A 22,796-nucleotide genomic window follows, 5' to 3' on the forward strand; every position below is an offset into this window, starting at 1 on the left:
GCTTATCATTATCCTGCCTTGACCTTCCCATGCTCGTGTCCTTCGAGCGCCCTCATTGGTTAAACTGCGGTGTAAACAATGCCCCACACATCCCATCAGCTATAGGTTAGAAAGAGTGAAGGGATGTATTGAATAAATTCGTATTTCGTTCAAAATGCCGGGGTCCAAAAGGATTTTCAAAAAACTCTACCTATCAAGATTCCCACCCTTTCTTATATTTGTCTCTATTATCATATGGGAACTATGCAACATCATTTTCTCTCCCTTATTGAGGTGACCAGATACCCATGTAACATAGGTTGCCTCTCAGAAATCACTGCAACCTAATCTCTAAAGATCTCATAATCAGCATGAATATCTTTAGATCATTCCTCGGTATGGAATGCTATTTCGCTACAAATCAAATGATTTCTACCACAACCCTTAGCCTCTCGGATCCTTATTACTATCCATTTTCTTGTAGACAATTTTCACAGACTGCCTAGTAGCCATAATTTAGTTAGCTATTTTCTAAACTATTGCTCAATGGTGACTTGGCTCGTGCTGGTATTCTCAGGTGAGTGAACCCATAGGTACTCATCGAGCATCCCTCAGACTTCCTCATTCTCGCCCTAACCTTCATTCCAAGATCCTTAGAGTTCTTTCTTCTTTCTTTCTTCGCTCTTCTAAACAAACCTTTCTATATGCAAGGAAGGCCTTCAGGACTTCGATCTAAAAGCACCCAAATTGCCATCGTCCATGACCAACCAATATTTGCTTTTAGGATCTTTGGTTTGACTAGGTTTCATATATAGGAAAAGGCCACCATTCGAGAAGCTAGTGACATCCTAGATATTCTTTCTTTTTTAAAATCTCCTCCTATTGTCAACCGCTCTTTGGTCCCAACTGCTTTATGCTTTTGGTCTCCCACGACCAACTCTTTTCACTTCAACTTCAGTATGTCCAATCCTAGATCTAGGATTCCTTTTAAACATTAGACCCAATGGTGAGGTATTAAATGCAAACATGTTGGTTAATATCCCTTAAGACAACTTCAACCTTGATTTCAGCAAAACAGACAACTATACATCTTACAAGAAGGCCTTTTGCTATAAGGACAAACCTATCTGCAAGAAGGAATATGTTGTCCTCTTCCTTGTTTGGATTTGTAAGTTTTTTATTTATTATTGGTCGGTAAAAATTGAAAAGGATCATCTCCGACTAGCCACTGCCCTGGCCAAAAATCGGCCTATATCTTTAGAATCTTTAGTCTTAGGCTGCCTCTATCAAAGCCTAAAGGACTTATCCTTGAGTATTTGAAGCTGTGGGGTCCTCTCTAGATCCTCCAACTTTGGCGCTATACCTATTTTCCAGAGATCCGTCCTTTGATGGAGATGCTTGAAGCCTCTCTCCTTGGTCTTCGCTTCACTCATGTGACGAGACCAATTCTTTTGCTGAGTACTTCAAAAAGTATTATGAAAGCTCTGCTTGTTGCACCAACTCTCTCCTTTGTCCATTCATGCATGCCCTGAAACCTTACTGGCTTCTTTTGCCCAAGGCCAATATGTCCCCTAGGGAGGCTGAAGTGGTGGGTAAACAATGGAAATATTTTCTCATCCCTCAGGATTTTCATGTCGGTTCCACCATCGAATGGTCGGCAATAACAAATGTGCAGTAGAGCAATATTGCCCAAACTATTTTGCCCGTTAATTCGGTCTTACTCCGGCAATCCCATGTCCACCCTGTATTGATTGAGTGAAACTTATGATAATCAGCGTTCTATTTCTGATCCAAAGCTATAACCTTAGCTGATTATTTTTACCAACAATCTTGTTCAATGTGCACCTTCATCCTTTTCATGCCCACGCCTACCGTGGCCGAAGATTGCATAGGTTGGTGGGATGACTACATTCTACAGATCCAATGAGTCAGCGACCTCTATCCTTTCTCGGATTGATGAGTGCAAGTCAGAGGGTGAACCATCTTCTATTGCTGTTAACCCGACAAATGACCCTCCCATTTCTTAGCCTGCAGGTAAAGCGGCTTCGATCTTCCCCAAGGATGAAGGTTTGCCTTGAGACTTCGTTGATGCTATTAAGGAATAATAAAGGTTTTATGAGATCAAATATGCTAGGTCTCTAGAATATGTTTAGGAAGAGTAGAGAAAAAATGCTTAACTTCATTTGAGGGCAAAATTTAATGGTCAAGGTGGCGTATAGATTGGTCAACCTGTGGTAGATAGTTCTATGCACAGTTGAACAAACATCATCTCAAAAAACCAATGGCTAAATTTGGAATTGCCAACTTGGTAGCTCCAATGGAGTCCATAATGAATGGCTCGATCACCCTAAATAAGTATTATTGCCCATATTGGCAATAGCATCCTTTCCAAAAAGTGTCTAGTGCTCCCAGCTGCAGGGGTGAGTTCATAATGATTTAGTCTATATCATTTCTTCACTAACATAACCTTTTTATTTTGATTGGCAACTCCTCTTGTGGGCTGTGGCACTCCCAATTTGGCCAATTCAGCCCGAGGCCAAACCATCAGCCTCAAAATGGAAGAAGCCCGTGGCTAGCAAGCCTAGGCCCACTGCCTCGTTAGGCTCTCCGAAGCGAGGACGAACGCATAGCCTAAGCGAAAGCACCCTCTGACCCATGGTGATTTGGGAGGATAGTGAAAGATCAAACCGATCCCCTCTCAGAGTCAATCCAATCGACATCACTTCCTCCCTACTGTTTTAAAAACCTTGGAAGACCAATTCAGAGAGAGTATTTGTGCTGAGCTACCTTCAGCATTGTGGTACCAAAAAAAAACAACAGGTAAGTCTACCTTATATCCTCAAATTTGATGAACAAAAAATTCCAACTAAAGGCTACGCCTATACAATTGAATAAAAGTTTTAAAAATATGCAAAGATGAAATTCAATCCCTGCTTGAGAAAAACCTAATTAGGAAAAGCTCTTCCCCTCAGAGCTGTGCTACATTCTATGTCGAAAATGCTACTGAAAAAGAAAGCGGAATAATCAACTATAAGCCTTTAAACAAAGTATTACAAGGGATAAGATATCCAATCCCTAACACACAATACCTCATAAGAAGAATCCAAGGATCTCATATATACTCCAATTTTGATATGAAATCAAAATTCCGGCGGATCCAAATAAAAGAGGATCACTATAAAACGTCGTTCACCACCCTTTTTGGACATTACAAATGGAACATAATGTCATTCAGTTTAAAAAACGCACCCTTTGATTTTAAAAGATCATAAATGAAATATTTCTTCCATATAGTTTCATTATAGTACATATTGATAATGTACTAATTTTTTTCAAAAAATATAACCAGCATTGGAAGCATCTCAACATATTTCATAAGGTAATAATAAATAATGGATTAGCCATTTCTGCGAGAAAAATAAAATTATTTCAAACAGAAATACAATTCTTAGGATTTAAGATCAAGGATTATCAAATTGGTCCAGTAAATCGAGTTAAACAATTTACGGATAAATTTCGTAATGAAATCAAAGATAAAAAACAATTTCAAAGATTTCTAGGATACCTTAATTATATGTCCAACTTTCATGACTCCCTTGCAAGAGACAGAAAAATATTAACAGATCGATGGAGAAAAAATCCAGCCGCATGAAGCAACAAAAGCAGCGAGACAAATAAAGGAGAAAGTCAAACACCTTCCCCGCCTAAATATAGTACATCAAGATGCATTTAAAATCGTTGAAACAAATTCATCTGACCAATGATATGGAGGTATACTGAAACAAAGAATGAACAACAAAGAACAGCCGGTAAGGTTCATCTCAGGCACTTGGAATAGTACTCAAAAATTATTCGAAAATTAAAAAGAAAATACTTGCCACCGTCAAAGTCGTCTCAAAATTTCAAAGAGATTTTCTAAACCAACAATTTCTCCTACACATCAACTGTAAAACAGCAAAGGATGTTTTACAGAAAGATGTTGAAAATCTAATGTCTAAACAAGTCTTTTCTAGATGAAAGCAATACTTTCATGCTTTGATTTTAGCATCGCATAGGAGAAACAAATTCTCTTCTTGACTTTCTTTCTCGTGAATTTTTGCAGGGTAATGGGAAACAAGAAAGGGCATATCACCTCAAACCAAAAAGCATGGAGAAAACCACCCCAAAGGGAGACTGAAGAGAACCTTCTTAGCTGAAACCCAGCCAATACCTCCCTTTTTTAACCTAGGTGTTTCTTTTGGAACTTATTCCATAATAAATGGATTATAGGAAAATCATATACTAAGCAAAACGAAAGACTTCAGAAGGGATATGAAGGCCCTAGCCTACCATGTAGCAGAAAAGAAAGAAACACTCGAAACTATTAAACATGTCAAAGTGTTGCGTGAACAATCGCCCAAGGCAAATCCTGAACTAATCACTCTTTATGGTCTTTGTAACCTAAAAGAGACGCCCTCGATGGTCAAGTTCAAAAGGCTAGACTATTCGGAAAAGGCTCAAGAGGTTCTAACGAAGAACTCCTAAAAAATTTTCATGATCCGGCAACATAGCCTCATGAAATCAAAACACTGTTCATGGAACTAAACATGTTACTAATGAACAACCTCAATTTTCCTAAACTGGCTATACATTCTTTAAATACCTTTGCCAATAAGAATGAGATCAAACCAATGGATAAAGGACTGGTTAGATTAATCTCGATAGATTGCTATGCTGCCCTTCAGATGTTTCCTGCAATAGTAGTTAACCTGTTGTATGAAGTAAAAAAGGATGAAAATTTCTTGAACGTAGAAATATATAGTGGGATAGAAGAAAAAGAGATAGCGGAAGGCACCCTTATCAGATCTACCACATCACATTACCTGGCCATGGTGAAGATATGCCCAGCAAAAATTTGGTAGACAAAAAAAAACCTCTTAAAAGCCCTGGAAACATTTGACCTCAAGAACTAAAAAATCTCTTCTTATATAGAAGTGTATTATAAAGCAAAAGAACTGAAAGATCAAAGGTGTTCGTCAGATGGCAGGATCTGGGTAACCACGGAATTAGCAGTAAATGTTTAGACCAAAGAAAGTTCATGGGAGCCCCTGTTAAACATCAACAACTGTCCAGAAGAAGTCCAGTATGAACTACTAATTCAAGAAAACGTTAGGGAGTGTCTCGCCCAAGCAAACAATGATATTGAAGATCGCCTCTATGCCCAGCATCTTGAGTATATTGATCATCTTCAAGAATTTAAAAAAAGAAATCAATCAAATCAATCAAAAGAAGATCGGGAGAAAATCTCCTACAGTGAAAGATGTCCACAATAAAAGGACTGAAGTGACATCTACAGTAAAAAATCCTTCAGATATCCACAGTAAAAAGCTAAAGCGACAGTTCTCCAGATGGCCACAGTAAACAGCTAAAGCGACATCAATAATAAATATTCTCTTCAAACAAGACGACCAGAATACCCTTTGAATTTCAGAAAGAGTTAATTCTCGGACTTCAACAAGACTCAAGTCCAGGAGGTCATTCGCCTATAAACAGGGACGAGAGGCTCATTTGGGGACTCTATAAATCCCTAAGACTGTGTTTAGTGTACAGTTTATGTCCTAGAGTAAGGTTGTTTATATAATCTCCCTACTGGTGTGTATAAGGAAACTCTTGTAAATATCTCTTTATCTTAATGGCAGTTATTCTATGAACATTTATGTTGTTCATATGTCTCTTTTCTAATTTAAAGCCAAAGACAGATCTGATATAAAATATTATAGCAGAACACTACGATAATACTATAACAGAGCTGTAGCAAACAGTTGTAGCAGTACTGTAGCACATAATATTCTAATAGTATTATCTTTGGATTATACTGCAACCATCAGTTAATCCAGATTGAACTGTAACATACAGTTAATCTATCTAGAATAATTATAAATGCTTATGTTTCATTATATGCTCATCATCTGCCTAGCTTCTAAGCTTATAATTAAATGATTAGTTAATAATTAGGTGTTTAGATTTTCAACATCATTATTATTCTATAACAATAATCATATTATAATATATAATATTATTATACTATAATATATATTACAGCATACTAAAATAATAATATCATTATTACTATATTATAATATTATTATAATAATAACATAATAATATGACAAAATTATCATAATTTAACAATTTTGATATTACAAACAATTAGATAACAAAAGCACCATATAATGTCTTTTATTATTATTTCTTGACATTAAAGCACTTTTTCAATTTGATTCCCAAGCAAATGTTAAAATTCCACAATACTTGAAAAATATAGTTACCAAACAGTAAACAACTTTTATTAAAAACTCTACTAGCAAAAGCTCTACTGTCCAAAGCTCTATAAACAAAAACTCTATTGCGTACATCATGCAAAATAGAGCTTCAAGCCCTTGGTCTAACTTGAAAGCATCTTTTTTTTACTTTGAAGATGAATACCATGTTGCACAAGAATTGGTGAAGAATCGGGAAGAAACTATTGGGTAATTTATTGTTACATTTAGCAGAAACCACAATGCATCTCTAAAAATAATGGAGTCGAAGCACAGTCACCAAGTACAGCATTCATACATGGTTCTCATAAAAGTATCAACGATGGAGAACTGGGAACAATCAATGTAGGAACTAAGAAAATTCAAAATAAAAAGTGTAGACATAAGATATTTAAAATATTCGAATGCAGATGCAAACTCTAAAACTAAAATACTGTAATATGAAAGATTATTGATACAAATGCACAAAAGTAAATGCAAATGCCAGAATGCAAGAGGAAAGGACAAATAATTGATCCAGCGAATAGGAGGTGCTCAAGATTATAAATGCTCAACCAGCAAACCATTTGGGTTGACAATGATAGAATGTTGGAAACAGGTGGGAGTACATTCATATGATATCTTTCCAAGTGCAATACATCCCCCATGTATCCATAATCTAATATAGTTCATCAAAACAGCACAAGGGCCCCTCATCTCTTGTAAAGTGATGGAAAGAAATGAACTGCTCAGACTTCAGAAACCCAAAATGATCATGTAGAAAGGGGGAAACAAAGGGATCACTTCTGCTGTAGATATATTTTCTTTTAAGTAACTTGACAAATACTACTCACAGACATAATGACATTGAAAGGAGTACCAAACTTAACAATGGGGCGTCAGCTTAATCTCAAGGTTTTAGCTTCATTACCCCGATGCCAACTGCTTCTGCACTTTCTGATTGTATCTCATTGAATGATTCAAAATGTCATCCTAAAGGCTGGAATACTAGAATATATCTCCTTAGCCCCTAGTAAATCACCTATGCTTACCGAGCTCCATCTTCTTCTTGATCACCCGATGGCCATGATAGAGAAAAGCATCAACAATTCCAGCTACTGTGAAAACACCTGAATTTTCAATTCTCGACTTCAGATATATCTCCAATTCATTTAATATTTATTTGTCTTTCAAAGAGAAGTTACTTGTCAGCAAATATTATTCCCATAGAAATAGAGATGCATGAAACGAAGTGATTGATTTGTCCTTAACCTTAGTTTACATATTTTAAGATAGAACTGATGCCATTTTCACTCTTCTAGTGGTACAGCATGGTGTGTGTGCAGGTGTTTGTTGTCAGCCTAGCATAAAATCTAGTATCTTGTGGATGATATATCATTGCAAGGGTTTGAAAAAGATGGAAAAGACAGCAATACAACCTCCGATTATAGCGCAGATATTTGTCAAGACATGCAGGAGTGATTTATTTTCTTCAGTAAAAATCACCTGCAACACAAGTAAGAACCAATAATCATGTTACATGAATGTACTGAAATGCTTAATCATATCAAAGTTTGACAAGAGATGGTCTATAAGAGAAAGTTGTTTAAAAGTGGCTAAGAGAATAGAATCTTGTTCACAGTATTGTAATTCTTCTGGTTATTACCAGGAGAGGGCCTTTATGCTATAGGAACCTTGAACAAACTGGCCATCTCGACACATGCTCATCCCACAATGTATCTTTAGGATTGAAAATTGAAGTCAGAACTACAGGTGTTTGACCACAAGAGGAAGAAGAGATGGAGATCGAGAAGGAGAAAGTAAAAAGAGGACATATTGAATGGCAACCACCACTAAAATGATCATTAACTCAAATTTCATGCCAAATCTTAATCGCCCTTCTTTCTGTATTACATGCCTTTTATAGACAGTAAATGTCTCCTCATATCCATTAAGTCAATAAATTACAACTTTCAAAAAGATGAATATAAATAAATACTTCTATAAATTCAAAGAAACACATGCATGAATCATTAGTAAGAAAGCCGAGAAACTCTAAAAGCCAGATTCAGGAACTAAGACAAGTACTTAAGCACCAGCTATTGCTATCTAATTGATACTAGATATTGACATAGATTAAAAGATTGCCTATCCAAAGTGGGTTAACCCAGAATATGGTCCATTGCTCCTATATTGGAGCCTTCTCCTATGTGGAACTCATCCTAGAGTTCTTTGATCATCAATGCTTTTGAATCTCCTTATCTTCGACCAAATAATCTTGCATTTTGCAAGAAGTTGATAGTGCAATAAAATATTGAACAGCCTTCATGTTTTATGGAGAAATACTTATCTCAAAAATGATATTAAATGATTCTTTAGATCCAAACAAAAGTTTTTATCCAAAAATTACTTTTTTGATCATGGTACGCTGTACCGGCCCGAACTAGATAGTACGGGGCATACTGTGCCGGTTTGGTACCGGTACCCGATACGGGTGGCGTACCGACACTCGGTACACAAAAAAAATTTCGTACCATACCGTACTGATATTGTGCTAGTGTGGCACCAGTACAGGGTCTAATACTGAGATAGCGAATTTTGTTCTTGATACTTAGGCACAAAATCCAATTTTGAAAAGCTTGATAGTCCATCATCCTACAAGAATTTTGAACTTCAAGTTTTACTCTTTCTGATTAAACTCTAAAGATATAAAGTTGATAAAACCGACAATTCCAAGGCATAACTAGATCTTCCAACTACACAGGATTTAAGAATTAAGAGGGTTTGCTAAAGTTTAAGGAGAACTAGGAGTATGTGTTGTTACCATATCATCCAAGCCTTCGAATTGAATTTCTAAGTTCAGTCATCTTCTCATTTGATGCTTGATCTTATGTTAGATGAACTTCAGAAGATGATGACCTATCATTTGAAGAAGTTCTAGTTGTCATGATTTAAGATCAAATGGACCTTGGATCCTTCTTCTATACTGCTATTCAAGACAAACATTTGTCATGCTGACAAAATAACGTGTTCTAATGTTAAAGAAATTGATCACACTCATTGTTTTAAAACATAACTTGAGAAAAGAGAGATTTTCTTCAGGAGGACAAGAGATGGTGGTTAAGACATCAAATTAATACTATGATACAAACTGATGCCACAGTCATTGGAGTTTAACCACAAGAGGAAGATATTAAGATACAGGAGAAGAGAGGATGAGGAAAGTATTACGAACCCACCACTAAATTCAAACATACATAAAGTCAAATTTCCTACCAATTCTTCATTATTGCCTTCTTTCCCCACTAAATGCCTCTATGTAGATATTAAATGAGTTTTCACATCCCCTGCATTAATGCATTATTAACTTTTTCCAAAAGCATGTACAGTAAGTACTTTTATGAACTTGAAGAGGCATGTCCATGAACCATAATAAATGAAAACTAAGATAAAAGACAAAATCAAGAACCAAAACATAATTTAAAACTTACCCTTCAGCTATTACCTATCTAATAAATACTATTTGACGAAACTGTTAGCTAAGATTTTGAGTATTGACTATTCCAAAGTGGGCTGATCCAGAATGGTCAGTCCATCAATCCTGCAACAAAGATGGTAGCAGTGGGCGAAAAACAATGGTGTAGCACTAGATAGGCGCATGAGACTAACTACAGATATTTAAAAAAAAACTGCACAAAAATGCACAATTTATTTATCAGTACCAACACTAGGTATGGTACGGAGTTTTTTTGGCATACCGAGTGTTGGTAAGTCACCCACACCGCGTACCAGTATCAAACCGATATGGTACAGTATGCTCCGCACCACCCGGTTCGGGCCGGTACAGCATACCATGAATTCAGCATTTTTCTTGAATATTCAAGAAATGCCTTTCATTTCAAGAGGTATTTTCCACTTTCTATGTGAAATTCTTATATAATGTATTGGGAGAAAGCACTATCCCTGTCTAGGCAAGAATTTTTCTTTATACCAATCATGAACATTTATTCTTAATTCGAGCATTTTATTCTTTTAAACTTCACAAAATAGAGAATGAAAAATCATATAATATTGTTACTCTTCCAATAGATGATCACAAAACTGAAAATGTTCCACACTTACCTATAGATTTGACAGTTAAATGATTCTAAAAGGAAAAATTCACGGATAACATGTCACTTCAGTTTGATTAACCTAAACAAACTTTAGATTTATTAAATGTACGCTAGATTATTGCTCAAAGCATTTGAGAGGCTAGTGGCAAGTTTACCTTCAATCCATAATACCTGCACATTTGGTTGTAAATTAGTAATAGGATCAATTCACAAGATAGTTGACTATACTAGGTTCAATAACTAGTTCAAGACATTATTTACTATTAACTTCCATGTTATTATGCTCCATTTTTTATTTACGATTCTGTTACTCTTTTTCCTAAAGTAAGTTCGTTCACTTAAAAGTTATTATTTCCCAGAAAAATAGGGGAAATTTCTGAAGGCTTTCATTTCAAGTTCACATATGAGCTTGAATACACATACTTTGTCATGTTTATGCACATATATTCTAGTTTATGTTAAATTATGTCTATACCTCAATACGGTAACATCTAACTCAAATGGCCTTCACTATAGGAATATATAGTGCACATGTATTTCAAGTAATAATGGTTAATGCTATACTGTTATTAAAAACAAAGTTCTAGATTTACCAATGAGTTTCCTAAGTTTATCTTCTTCTTTTTTTGGTTCAGTCAGGGTGAGTTCACAGTGCATTACAATGTACACTTCCTAGTCTGTATTTTGTGTCTTTGCATTTATCAGCCCTCCCCAGAGAACAAAAGGTACTTTTTTTCTTTCTTGGTGTTAAAAGCCCACAGGCATGAGGCTGACCAGTATAAGTTATTTAAACCATTGGAAAAAAGCACGTGGAACTATGGCCTATCTTCTTCACTCACCATAATTGATAAGAAGTCATGAAGAAAGTATACCTTGGTTTGTTGCTGCTGTTATTGTTAAAAGCCCGTAGGCATAAGGTCAGCTAATATAAGTTACTTAAACCCAAGATACACCATCTCGATATCGGACGTTGTACTGGTGTCACTCTATTACTGTGTCGGTATGCCCGATACTAGAGCCGATTCGGCATACTGAGTGTCGGTACACTCTCCCATATCATGCACCAGTACCAAACCGGCATCATACAGTACATCATGTACTGTCCGGTTCGGTACAGTATCGTGTACCATGCTTAAAGCTTTGGAAACAAGAACGTGAAACCACGGTTCATCTTCTTCACGCACCTTAATTGGTGAGAAGTCATAAATAAAGTATACTCCTGAAGGGGGCTTAGGATAAACATCTGCATCTCTGAAGTGCTCTGTTACTGAAAACTGCAATAGGACAACAAATTTAAGTATGCATTTCTCTATGTAAACAAGAAGAAAGACGGTACAAGCTTTCAAGGTCTACTTTACCTGGTTTGAGTAAATTTTGCGTCCTCTAATGTCAGTATAGATTGTAGGAACAACCTGAGAAATAGAAAAGTGTAGATTGTGTAATTGCATACAATGCCAAAAAAGAAAGCTTAAAGCATAAACATGTCTATATGTATTACTTCATTCACACACAGATGTATGTATGTGCAAGTATGTGTATATGTTGTATATATAAGGCTACAAAGTACAATTTCTTTCCAAATGATAAAAGCTACTGCTATCGTTTGTACATTGAAATTGCAATGAAGAAAGGAAGATGTTAGCAGAAATAAAGTAAGAATATTGATGACCAAGAATGCAGAGTTGATTGCATATTCTATTAGAGGGAAGAAATCAAATTTCTACTCACTTTGATAAAATATTGATACATCCCAAATGGAGTTTGATGTGTCCACTGTGCTCTGGGTTCATTATAACCAATTGGCTTCCGAAAATATAAATAATTAAATCAAAAGCGGCAACAAAAATGTGAGATAACCTGTAAAACTTACCCATCAAGTGGATTTACAACACCAGGGAACTCTTTCCCAAAGGATAGTTTGTTTATTTTATGGCTTATCTGGTTTTGTCAAAGAGAAGAAGATTTAGCATACTACTCCAGCATAGAGTAACAGATAGTTTACTGAAACTTGTTTGAAAAAAAAAAATCCTGAAACCAGGAATAAGGCATCATACTAGGTCATTCTACTCACATTATAATTTTCTGTTTGAAAGCCTAATAAATTTTGCAGAAAAATGTTAGACTGGTGGAAGCTTTTTCCAGGGGCAAAGTGAAAATTTCCAGCTACTTTATTGACTTCCAGGAGCCCATTCATGTTGCATCCTTCACCTTCTTCATCTTTAATCCTCTGGATGAAGCCCTCTCTCTTGCACTGAATTGATGATTAACATCAAAATGTGAATAAAAAAAAAATCAACATAGAATCAAATAGGGAACAATAAGTTAATGCTTTGGCCAGTTAACTACATAGTCTTCGTGATGATAGATGGGAACAGAACACCAAAGTTACAAGCAAAATATAATTGTAAAATTATAGCATAAGAAAACTCTTCAAGGAAGGGCACAAGTTAAGGGAAATAAAGAAAAGAAGAAGATAGAGAAAGTAGGAATTTAAAGGTCAAAAGCAAGGTCTGCAATCTCGATATATGGTACCATACCAGTACATTATAAGTTTTGTACGGTACGGTACGGTATGCAGCCAATACCAAGACAACTTCCAACCTCTTTTTCTCATTTTTTTATCACGGTACTACCTAAAACTCGGGGGTTATGGGCCAGTGGTGTACGGTATGCACCATGGTATAGGGTGGTACCACTCGCTTCAGACTGGTATAGACAGGTATGGGTCAGTTCAAGTTGGTCTGGCCCCGTCTTGTCCCTGTCTTGGGCTTGTACCAAGACGAAACCCCGTCTTGTCTCTGGTCTGACCCAGTAAAGGTCAAGTATGCCCTGAATCGGGCGGTTCGAAACAAGACGGCAATCATTGGTCAGAAGCAATATAGGTTAATATTTTTACTATATTGTATTTGATCTACAAAAGAATGGGGAGAAAGGAATTCTATGCATTACATAAATAGAACAAGGTAGCTGGAAAGAATTATATGCCTTTTAAGAAAAGGAAAAATCATAAGAAAGAAAAGGGAACATACAGTTATGTGGATTAGATATTGAGGAGAAAGAAGCAGACCATATGGAACAGGCTATCAAGGAATGTAGAAGTTCTAGATAGATAATATGAACATCAAAATTATAAAATTGATGACCGAAAACCAAGAAGGATAGAATTAGGTAAGAATAAGCATTGAAGTTATACGTCAAACCTAGGATAGATGATGCAATCATGATTTTGAAGACTAGGACTGCAAAAGGTTTATCTTCCGGTTCACATCACCAAGTTAGTTGTGGAGCCAATTACTGAGCCAGCTGACTTAAAATTAGAGAGAAAAAGGGGAGGGGCACCCACCCTCTGGGCATCCATACACCCCATTCCACCTCCATTTTCTCTTATCTCTTACAGTCCATAGGCAGGCTGCTAATTTGGAAGGTAATTTGGGATTTTTTTTGTTCAATTAGTTTTTCTTACTTAAGGTTCCATATTTAATAGTTCATAGAAAATTGAAAAGCAACTTAAGAGCATAATCAAAATTAGTTTTTTTTTCTCTTTTCCTCCTGGAGCCTTGTTTGGTAAATGTTCCAAATCTCCTTTCCTCTAAACTTCTCACAGTTCTTTCTCCTCTCTACATCTTTCTTCACTCTCAAACCTGGAGGTAATTTGCAAAGCTTTTACCCATAAATTAATTCAAATCATATTTTAATTAATTCAGCTCTAAAATAAAGAAGTATTAAACTACTTTAGATTATATACTAAAGCTGTGGACTGAAATACTATGGGTATACGCAACAATGATCAGAAAATAATCCACTAATGTGCAGGCCTATCTGTCAAAAGATTAGGAAAAAGGAATAGAGAAAAAAGTATTATTTCGATTGATATTGTGCATAAGGATCTGAAAAGTATTGTTAAAGGAAATAGTCCTTCATACGTATAAACGATAAAGGATAATGACAAAGCAGTAGAGTTGGAATAAGGAGGGGAGGGCCAAAAATAATTTGACTGCAAGGGGCGACAGATTTTGATTGAACTTCCATTGATAAAGGAGATGTAGATTTTGATTGAACTTCCATTGATAAAGGAGATGCCCTTCCATAGGTTCGCATATCACTTCTTGGTCATGACTATGGTTAATCCTCTGTCCTTGAAATAATGGAAACACTCCAGCTTCACAACAAACTATAGTTTGTAGTTTTGTACCTTCCAGCATATACCTTAATGAACTTTCTCAGCTAAAATTATCGGATTAATTGACCAAAGAAGAAAGTAATATTTTATAGACTCAAGAAATTATGGATCATGCTTTATTCCAAGGTAATAAACAAAATTAAACACAAAGATGATGTAAATGGGCATAGAGATGGACCTTAACATATTGCTATATGGTTTTAAGGGTATCAACTGAAGGACACATATACAAAAAGGTGTAAGGCATATAGTATCACAAAACATCACAAAGGTCATTAATGACAAGATCAGTGGTTCGAGCATGAACTATAAATCTTAACTCCATCATGAAGAAAAGAGTCAGACAATATAATAAATTTACAAGTTATTGCAAACCCACCAATATTATAACTTATAACCAAACTGTTAGATTTATGTACCAGTTGGAAAAACTAATGTAAATAACCATATGTACTTATTGCAACCTCCAATTCAACAGAGAGATAGTGTGAGATAGAAAGAGAAGCAAAATAGTGTCTCGCACTACATCAGGACTGCTTATGTTGTCATCAGCATTTATAGATGTATGTATGTCAAAAACAGATTTAAGTTGCTCACTGACGAGAGTTCAGTAAAACGATGCATTCCATTATCAACTACCACTTCACAATATTAACCTCATTATTGATGCTAATTCGTAAAGAAAATAAAAGAGCATAAAGGCTCCAATAAATGACATCAAATCTATGGCCTATTCGACATAATATTGCATTAAGATGAAAAAATTTGACAGTCATCAGGAAGAGACAAGAAGGATGAAGAAATTTGGTCAAAGGTTCTATGGACCTGGTCAATTTGATCCAGATTAGTCAAGCCCCACCCTTTCTTTCGATAAGCTTCACGAACATCTTCACAAGAGTTGCAGCAAGCATCATCTAACTGGAAAAGAAAATGCACTATGACATCTTAGTATGTTTAGACAGCAGACACTCATTAACACCTGCCTCAGAAAAGAAAATTATCGGGTACTGCAGAAAATTATTGGGTACAAGGTTGAATTTGATTGTATACATACCACCTCTGCACCATAGCATGAACCACAATAAGTCTCATTATGATCAAGCCTGCCGCCATGCCGCTGTAATGGCTTTTCAATCTGAAGAAACAAATAGAAACCCACAATTCTTAAAATAATGGCTTCTATTATGATGCAGAAAAAACATATAGGTTATCAAACAAGCAAAATAAACATACAATATTGTGGAAATAAACTCAATATGCTCAAAATTGAGAAAATATCGATTTCCTTTTTTTATCGAAAAGGAGGAGCCAGAGCTCCTCCTATCTTCAATAAGACTATGAAGTGAAGTAAAGAAAGACCCCTCATTGAAGATTGTCAAAATACAACAACCCTCTCACAGCTCTCTTAAGAGTATCCCTTAGCAGAGAAAAATAAGTCAATAATTGGGAAGGCATTATCAGTTCCCATCTTCAAAACAATTCTATAGCTTTAAGGAGAGTCTGCTGGACAGTGGACTCTTTGTTTAGGAATATTTGATTTTTTCTCTCTAGTCATGGTATCCAAAACATAGGAATAAAAATGAAGTAAGAATTTTTGCACATAAGAGCTTACAAAATGATTTTGTAGATATTAAAAGAGTAGGAGATACAATAATATGATAAAATTAGCACTTATGCTCCTCAACATGATCAGTGGAAACATCCGAACCGTCCGGTTCGGGACATACCGAGCCATACCGGCGGCAAACCACAACAGTTCCAGCAACCAAAACAAAAAACCAGCGACGGAGGAGGAGAAAAAGAAAGAAAGAAAGAAAAAGAGAGATAGAGCAGAAAGAGAGGGAGAGGGAGAGAAAGGAGAGGGAGGGAGGGTGGCAGCCGGCCAGCGGAGAGCCCTAGAGGGCCAGAGAGCCGCCCGGAGGGGCTCTACTTTGGGGACCCCTGTTTCGTTCAAAATAGGGTTCGAAACAAGGATCCAGGAGGTGGAGCCCCTCCTCCGCCCCTCTGCCCGGCTCACTGGCCCTCCGCCGGATGTCCACCACGCTCCTTTCTCCCCCTTCTCTCTCTCTCTTCCTCTCTCTGGTTCTCCCTCTCCCCCGCCTCCTCTGCTGTGTTGGTACGAGCCCGGCATGGAACGGCATGGGGCATACCGACCCATACTGCCGGACAACTAGTTTGGTCCCCGGTTCCGGCACAGCAATCCTTGCTCCTCAAGAAGGATCGGATGATGCAACAAAGCAGCATTTTTTTTGAGGACTAATTCAAGAGATTCGTAGTAGAGAACAGATATTTACCAAAAGAATGTGGATAGACACATAGAAAAAATATAACGTAAGTTTTGAAGGGTGCATGGAAGCTACGATTTTGGAGATAGATATGAAGACAAAAATACTATTTTAGAGTTTGTAATGGCATATAACCTAATATTAGCTAACACTTACTTTAAAAAGGACTCTTACTTGATAACTTTAAAAGTGGCATAAGATTAGTCAAATAGATCTCTTCCTTGCTAGAATGATTGTTCGAGTTCTATAAAAAGATTGTAAAGTTATATTGAGTGAGAGTTTAACCACCCAACATAGATTGGTGGCAGAAAATGGAAGAGGACTAAAAAAACCCAAGAACTAGATGGTGGAATTTGAGAGGAGAAAAATAGATGGCTTTTAAGGATAGAATGTTGAAGAAAGAAAAATAGGATATAGACGGAAAAATCAATATATTGTGGGAAGAGATGGCTAATAATATTAAAGAAAAAAAAGTAGAAACAAATACATTAGAAAAAACAGAGGGAAAATAACCTCCAAAAAGAAAACTTGGTAACGTAATGAGAAAGATCAGTTACCAGTTAAGGCAAAAAAGAGTGCTATAGAAGACTACTTCAATGTGGGAATAGAGAAGTGTGTGAAAGCTATAAGGTAATTAAGAAGCAAATTGAAAAGGCGGTATTAGAAGTTAGATTCAAAGCATATAAAAAGTTATATAACAAGTTAGAAATTAAGGATGGAAAGAAAGATATCTATAAGATTGCAAGACTAAGAGAAAGAAAAACGAAAGATTTCGCTCAGGTTGAATGCATCAAAGATGAAAATCAAAAAGTTTCAATTAAGAAGGACAAGATCAAAGAAACATGGAGGAACTATTTTGATAAGGTAGTTAATCAAAATCATGTAAATGACTTATGATGCCTTACTAGTTTTATTGAGGACAAAATGTTATATATACATGTAGAATTATAGTATAAAGGAGGCTATCAAAAGATGAGAATAGAAAAGGCGATTGGACCTGACAGAATCTCTATTAAGGTTTAGAAATATTTAGATCAAGTAGGCACAACTTGGTTAACTAATTTGTTTAATAAGATTTAAAAGATCACTAAAATGCCTAATGAATAAAAGAAGAGTACTATAATACCAATTTATAAGAATAGAGGTGGCATTCAAAATAGCGCCAATACTGTGATATGAAACTCATGAGCTGAACTATGAAACTCTGAAAGAAGGAAATTGAACACAAATTGAGATGTGATACAAAAATATCATATAATCAATTTGGTTTTATGCCAAGAAGGTCGACTATGGAAGCTATTTTTCTCCTTTGAAGGTTAACAGAAAAGTTTAGAGAAAAGAGAGAGCATCTTCATATAGCTTTTATTAATTTAGAGAAAGTATAGGATAGAATCCCTAGAGAAGTCTTATGGTAGGTATTACGAAAAAAAAGAGTTTCTATTAGATATATTAATGTAATTAAGGACATGTACAATGGAAGGGTTACAAGTGTCAGAATTACTAATAGTAATACTCATGAGTTTCCAATCACAATTGGTTTGCACCAAGATTCTGCTCTAAATTCTTACCTTTCTGCACTAGTTATGGATGAGCTTACTAGGTATATTCAAAACAATACTTCTTGATGCATGCTATTTGCGGATAATTTAGTCTTAATGAATAAAGCTAGTGTTAATTGTAAGTTGGAATGATAGAGGAGTTCATTAGGGTCTAAGGATTTTAGGTTAAGACTAATACGAAATACATGGAATATAGTTTTAGTAAAATTAGAGATAGATGAAAGTGAAGTGAAAATTAAGAGTGATCATTTTTGGTATTTAAGATCAACTATTCATAAGGAATGAGAGATTAAAGAGGATGTTATTTATACGATTAAAGTACGTTGAATAAAATGGAGAAGTGTAACTAGGATATTATATGACTATAGGGTACTTGACAAGTTGTAGAGAAAATTTTATAGGACAATAGCAACATATATTCATAGATATTGTGAATTTATTAAATTAGTACGTCATAGAATCAATCTGTGTCCAACAAGTCATTCATGAAGTGGTATATATAGAGAGTCATGTAATCATATTTCAAATCATAGCCCATCGTGCATTCAACCATGAGAGCCACATATTCAGTTCTCAGAAAATCAAAAGGTCAATGACACGTGCATATTTGATAATTGCAAATCAAAGTGCAGAAAAGCAAGTTATTCTTGTAAAAATATATTGTCCTAAGCTAGTTTCTTATAAGTGAAAAAACATGTTTTGCAGCCGGTGTGATGCCATAGCACCCAAGGATCATTTCCAGTTATTCCATTTACATGTGCAAACCATTCAACCATGAATTTTTTAATCTGGTATTACACCTTTGAATACACCCTTTCCAGTTATAGTATAAACTCAGACTCTGTTAGATACAGCTTGACATCAGTCAATAATAATATACTAGGGACATAGGAACTGAAATTTTAAATTATGTACAAAGCATCTTAAAAGTCAAATTAATTTAAAGACTGAATAGTTCATATTGACATCATCAACAAAAGCAATCTCTTGACTTAAAAAAAAAAATAAAAGGATAATTTTAGGGGAAAAACAAATTTGAAAAAAAAAGAGCAAAACCTTAGGAAAGAATATAATTAAGAAGATTTGTATTTAGAATAACAAAAGATATAATTACCATTGAAGGTCTGGCTATATGAAATTGACAAGCATTCTGCAAACTGTTTCATATTTCACAATGGTGCATGTTTAAGTTTTCTGGTTAAAAACAGTAAGTTAGACACAAAAGAAGGGTGTCCCAGAGCACGAAGCTGCCACCACTGCAGAGTGTAAACGAGACAATTAAAACAAAAATGAGTTACAAATAAAAAGAGAGGGAAGTTAAGAAGGATAAATATAGGGACTTGTGTTTGTATGTAACGAACAGAATACAATGAACTTCTAAAGCCTACCATATGCCACTAAAGAATACAAAGTATATGGAACTTAAAAAATCACAGAAGGCAACAAACCAGCCCAAGACACAATTTTCCTTTGATGCTATCAACATAAAACCACTCTCATAGAAGTCTCCCGATAATTCATTTTTTGGAATTTTTCCCATATCAATAGCCCTGAAGGAACCAAGCCTTTCCTCAGCAATACAGAAACTGCTTTGGACAATTTTCCTGTTTTATGCTAAAGGGGATTGCAGTTTTTCTTTAATAGATGTCAATAATGGGTTTGTTAGAATGTTCTCTATTTTCCAATATCCCAGTAAATGCTCCAACACTTACATATGAATGATGTTCTCCTATCATGACTTTAGACACCCTTGTCGGTTGGATGGATGGGAAATAACCCTAACCCGTACTATTAGAAATCTTGCACCATTTTAGCAGTTACTATTCCTTGGGATGGTTCTAGCAATGAGAACTTTGAAAAGGACTGCAGCAGCTGCTTGGAATGTTCGTTGCTTCCTAGAAAGCATGCAACACATTCACTAATTTTAAGTTAGTTTCATAAACGTCTGGCATCTTATTAACAAAACTACGATTCAAAGCTTCAGATAGCAGAAGTTCAGAATTCTCATCATGACAAGTTCCTCAAGAAATCCGATGTATCGAGGAAGCAGTAATAGCCAAAGTTGCATGGGAAGACTGAAGATAGATGAACAAAGAATATAACGACAAAGCCTACATAGCACATACACATCACGTAGGAGGGCCAACCGAGCGAAGCTCTTTCTTTTTTTTGGCCGGGCCGTGAAGTGAAATTGTATCGTATGCTAGTTAGAGAGGTTGGCGAACTACTACAAATAAATGCCAAAATATTTTGCAAAACATACCTTGGGTGCGCCAACGCCATCCTGTCTCGATTCAATTACATTACCAAGATGATCAATCCTTTTCTTTATTATGTCATGTCTCTATAAGAAAAATAGACATTTTAGATTAAAAAAAATATGTAGCATACAGACAATCTGCAAGATTAACTTGCTAGGATATTTTGTCCAAGAAAAAGCAACCTGCATGTACGTACTATATCATAATGACGCTCTCCACTGATATCCATGGTATCAACACTAAGAAGTGAACAAGCAAGGGATGGGAATGTAACATCAAACTGCAAAGCAACCAGTATGTGCCATTAAATTGTGATAATGAAATTAGAAAATATAATGTATCTTCTAAGATTTTTAATAAAACTATATCATGTTTGAGGAAATGCACTCTTCAACTTAATGTTAGTGTAATGCGCTATTATCCTTTAAAGAGAAAAAAGGCATAAATCCCCAAAGCCAAAGAAGAAGAATTTAAGTATGATATGATCAAATCAAGAAATCTGAACCTTGTCCAACTATATGTAGACAAAACAACCTTTCCAACCATAAAATCAGAGATACAACAAGTCAAAGTCTGAAATCTAGGTAATACAGATACTTCAAATCACGTGTTGTGTTCATATCAGATATGTATTAAGATACCACTACTCGTTGGTTGCTTTTGCTATATTTATCCAATATTTTTTCAGATACACTCGAGATAGCTCCTGGATGCCTCTAAGAACGAGGATGTAAAACTCAGGACCTAATGCAAAAAAAGGCTAGCCATAAGGTATTATTTGGATTTCTTGGCCTTGTATTAATACCCAAAGATCTACTCAGTGCATAGCCTATGAAGAATTAAACACATGCCCACACAGTCCCCACATATTAAGCCCCAACATCCTTGCTAGGCTAAGAGTCCAAATCTATTCAAATTCCAATCACGATCAGCACATAGTCTACCCAAATAGACCCGTGCTATAATATCGCCTAGTACACATGAACCATCGGCTAGGTCTGCTCTCATACCATTTGCAACAATTTAGGACCTCATCCAAAAAGGACTAAGCCGGAAGGTACTAGTTTGGATTCTTTAGTCCTATCTAAGTATAGAATATCTAACCGGTGCATAGCCAATGTAGACTAAACACATGTCTACAAGGGCCTTTACAGAAGAGAAGGGGCTTTTCTTTCTTTTCTTTTCTTATGAATGTTAACCTTTAGTGATGAATGATTAATTATGGAGTTTGTGATGTTGATATTCATGTATAGAGTATGAGCTATGGTCTACGAATTTTAATAATGACTAGATGTGAGTTCATAGAAGTTTCTGCTAATATACAGAGTATAAACTATGTCGGCCTACTATGCTTACGGATTTCTAGATATACATATATAGAGAGACACCACATATATAATACATATATTTATTGTTGTTATAACTATTTTTTTCAAAACGTATGTATTTGCATATCCATATAATGTCATAGTCCATATCATGTATCCATATCCATGCTTTCCTCGTCTAAAACATAACTAGCAATTCCAAACTTGAGCAAATGTTTAACAGAAAACAATCTGCACAACAAACAAAACATACAAAGAGCAACGACTCTAAGAACAGGAGGTGGATGAAAAAGAAAAAGTAAAAGATATAAGGGGTCAAATACTAACATTGATATGTAGTCTTCACCTCTTGAAGTATCTACTGTTCAGCTTAGTCTCGGTAGCAGCATAAAGATATGAATCCTGCATGCATGTATAGAGTGGGACATGCCATCAAAATGTTGCATATGCTCTAAATATCTGCCAACACCTAATAGCAAATTATTCTTTGATGTAACTGCAAAGTGATTAATCTAAGAAATTAACATGATATGAACTGCAGATGGTCAATACATAATTACAAGTTCTTCCTGAGGCAACAAAGTCATACAATGATATCAAATGTGATGGATCCATTAGGATAGAGCAAATATATGCATTTACTGTGAACTCACCCTCACATACAGTACACAATACAGTACAGAGTGTATTTACATATACATCAAAACTACATCAAGCCACTGATTGTAATCACAGATCTCACGACCATAAGTCTACAATAAGAGGGATTATTAGATGGGCCATTAGTTTCTTATATATTATGTAGTCAAGT

At 35.6% G+C, this 22,796-nt stretch overlaps 1 protein-coding gene across 6 annotated transcripts; it reads right to left on the reverse strand.

The window, feature by feature from the left end:
• Window positions 1–6,821: 6,821 nt before the first annotated feature.
• Window positions 6,822–22,415, reverse strand: LOC103722285 (endoplasmic reticulum-Golgi intermediate compartment protein 3-like). 6 transcript variants are annotated; one of them, XR_005513636.1, is made up of 13 exons: window positions 22,313–22,415; window positions 20,854–20,937; window positions 20,660–20,740; window positions 15,607–15,687; window positions 15,378–15,470; window positions 12,444–12,623; window positions 12,243–12,310; window positions 12,101–12,152; window positions 11,731–11,784; window positions 11,557–11,646; window positions 7,924–7,997; window positions 7,697–7,763; window positions 6,822–7,387 (listed from the first exon to the last, which is right to left on the reverse strand). XR_005513636.1 is itself a non-coding variant. In XM_039130803.1 (12 exons), exons 2-12 carry the CDS (start codon window positions 20,884–20,886, stop codon window positions 7,296–7,298), a joined length of 891 nt encoding a protein of 296 aa, XP_038986731.1. In that variant the 5' UTR covers window positions 20,887–20,937; window positions 22,313–22,415; the 3' UTR covers window positions 6,822–7,295. The 6 variants fall into 6 exon arrangements, 3 of the variants coding, with proteins under 3 accessions (XP_038986731.1, XP_038986735.1, XP_038986736.1); XR_005513637.1 differs by lacking the exon at window positions 7,924–7,997 and adding an exon at window positions 9,763–9,858; XR_005513638.1 differs by lacking the exon at window positions 7,924–7,997 and adding an exon at window positions 9,749–9,858 and having other exon boundaries at window positions 7,370–7,387.
• Window positions 22,416–22,796: the final 381 nt, after the last annotated feature.

This window comes from Phoenix dactylifera, chromosome 1 (genome assembly GCF_009389715.1).
Source record: "Phoenix dactylifera cultivar Barhee BC4 chromosome 1, palm_55x_up_171113_PBpolish2nd_filt_p, whole genome shotgun sequence".
NCBI lineage: Eukaryota > Viridiplantae > Streptophyta > Magnoliopsida > Arecales > Arecaceae > Phoenix > Phoenix dactylifera.

Excerpts from the sequence above, each read along its gene's own strand:
- LOC103722285 (XM_039130803.1), bottom strand. The coding sequence starts at position 20,886 with ATGGATATCAGTGGAGAGCGTCATTATGATATA. Across the intron at positions 20,741-20,853 it reads GAGAGCGTCATTATGATATA|AGACATGACATAATAAAGAA; the intron begins GTACGTACATGC and ends TTTTTCTTATAG. Across the intron at positions 15,471-15,606 it reads CATGCTATGGTGCAGAGGTG|TTAGATGATGCTTGCTGCAA; the intron begins GTATGTATACAA and ends TTTCTTTTCCAG.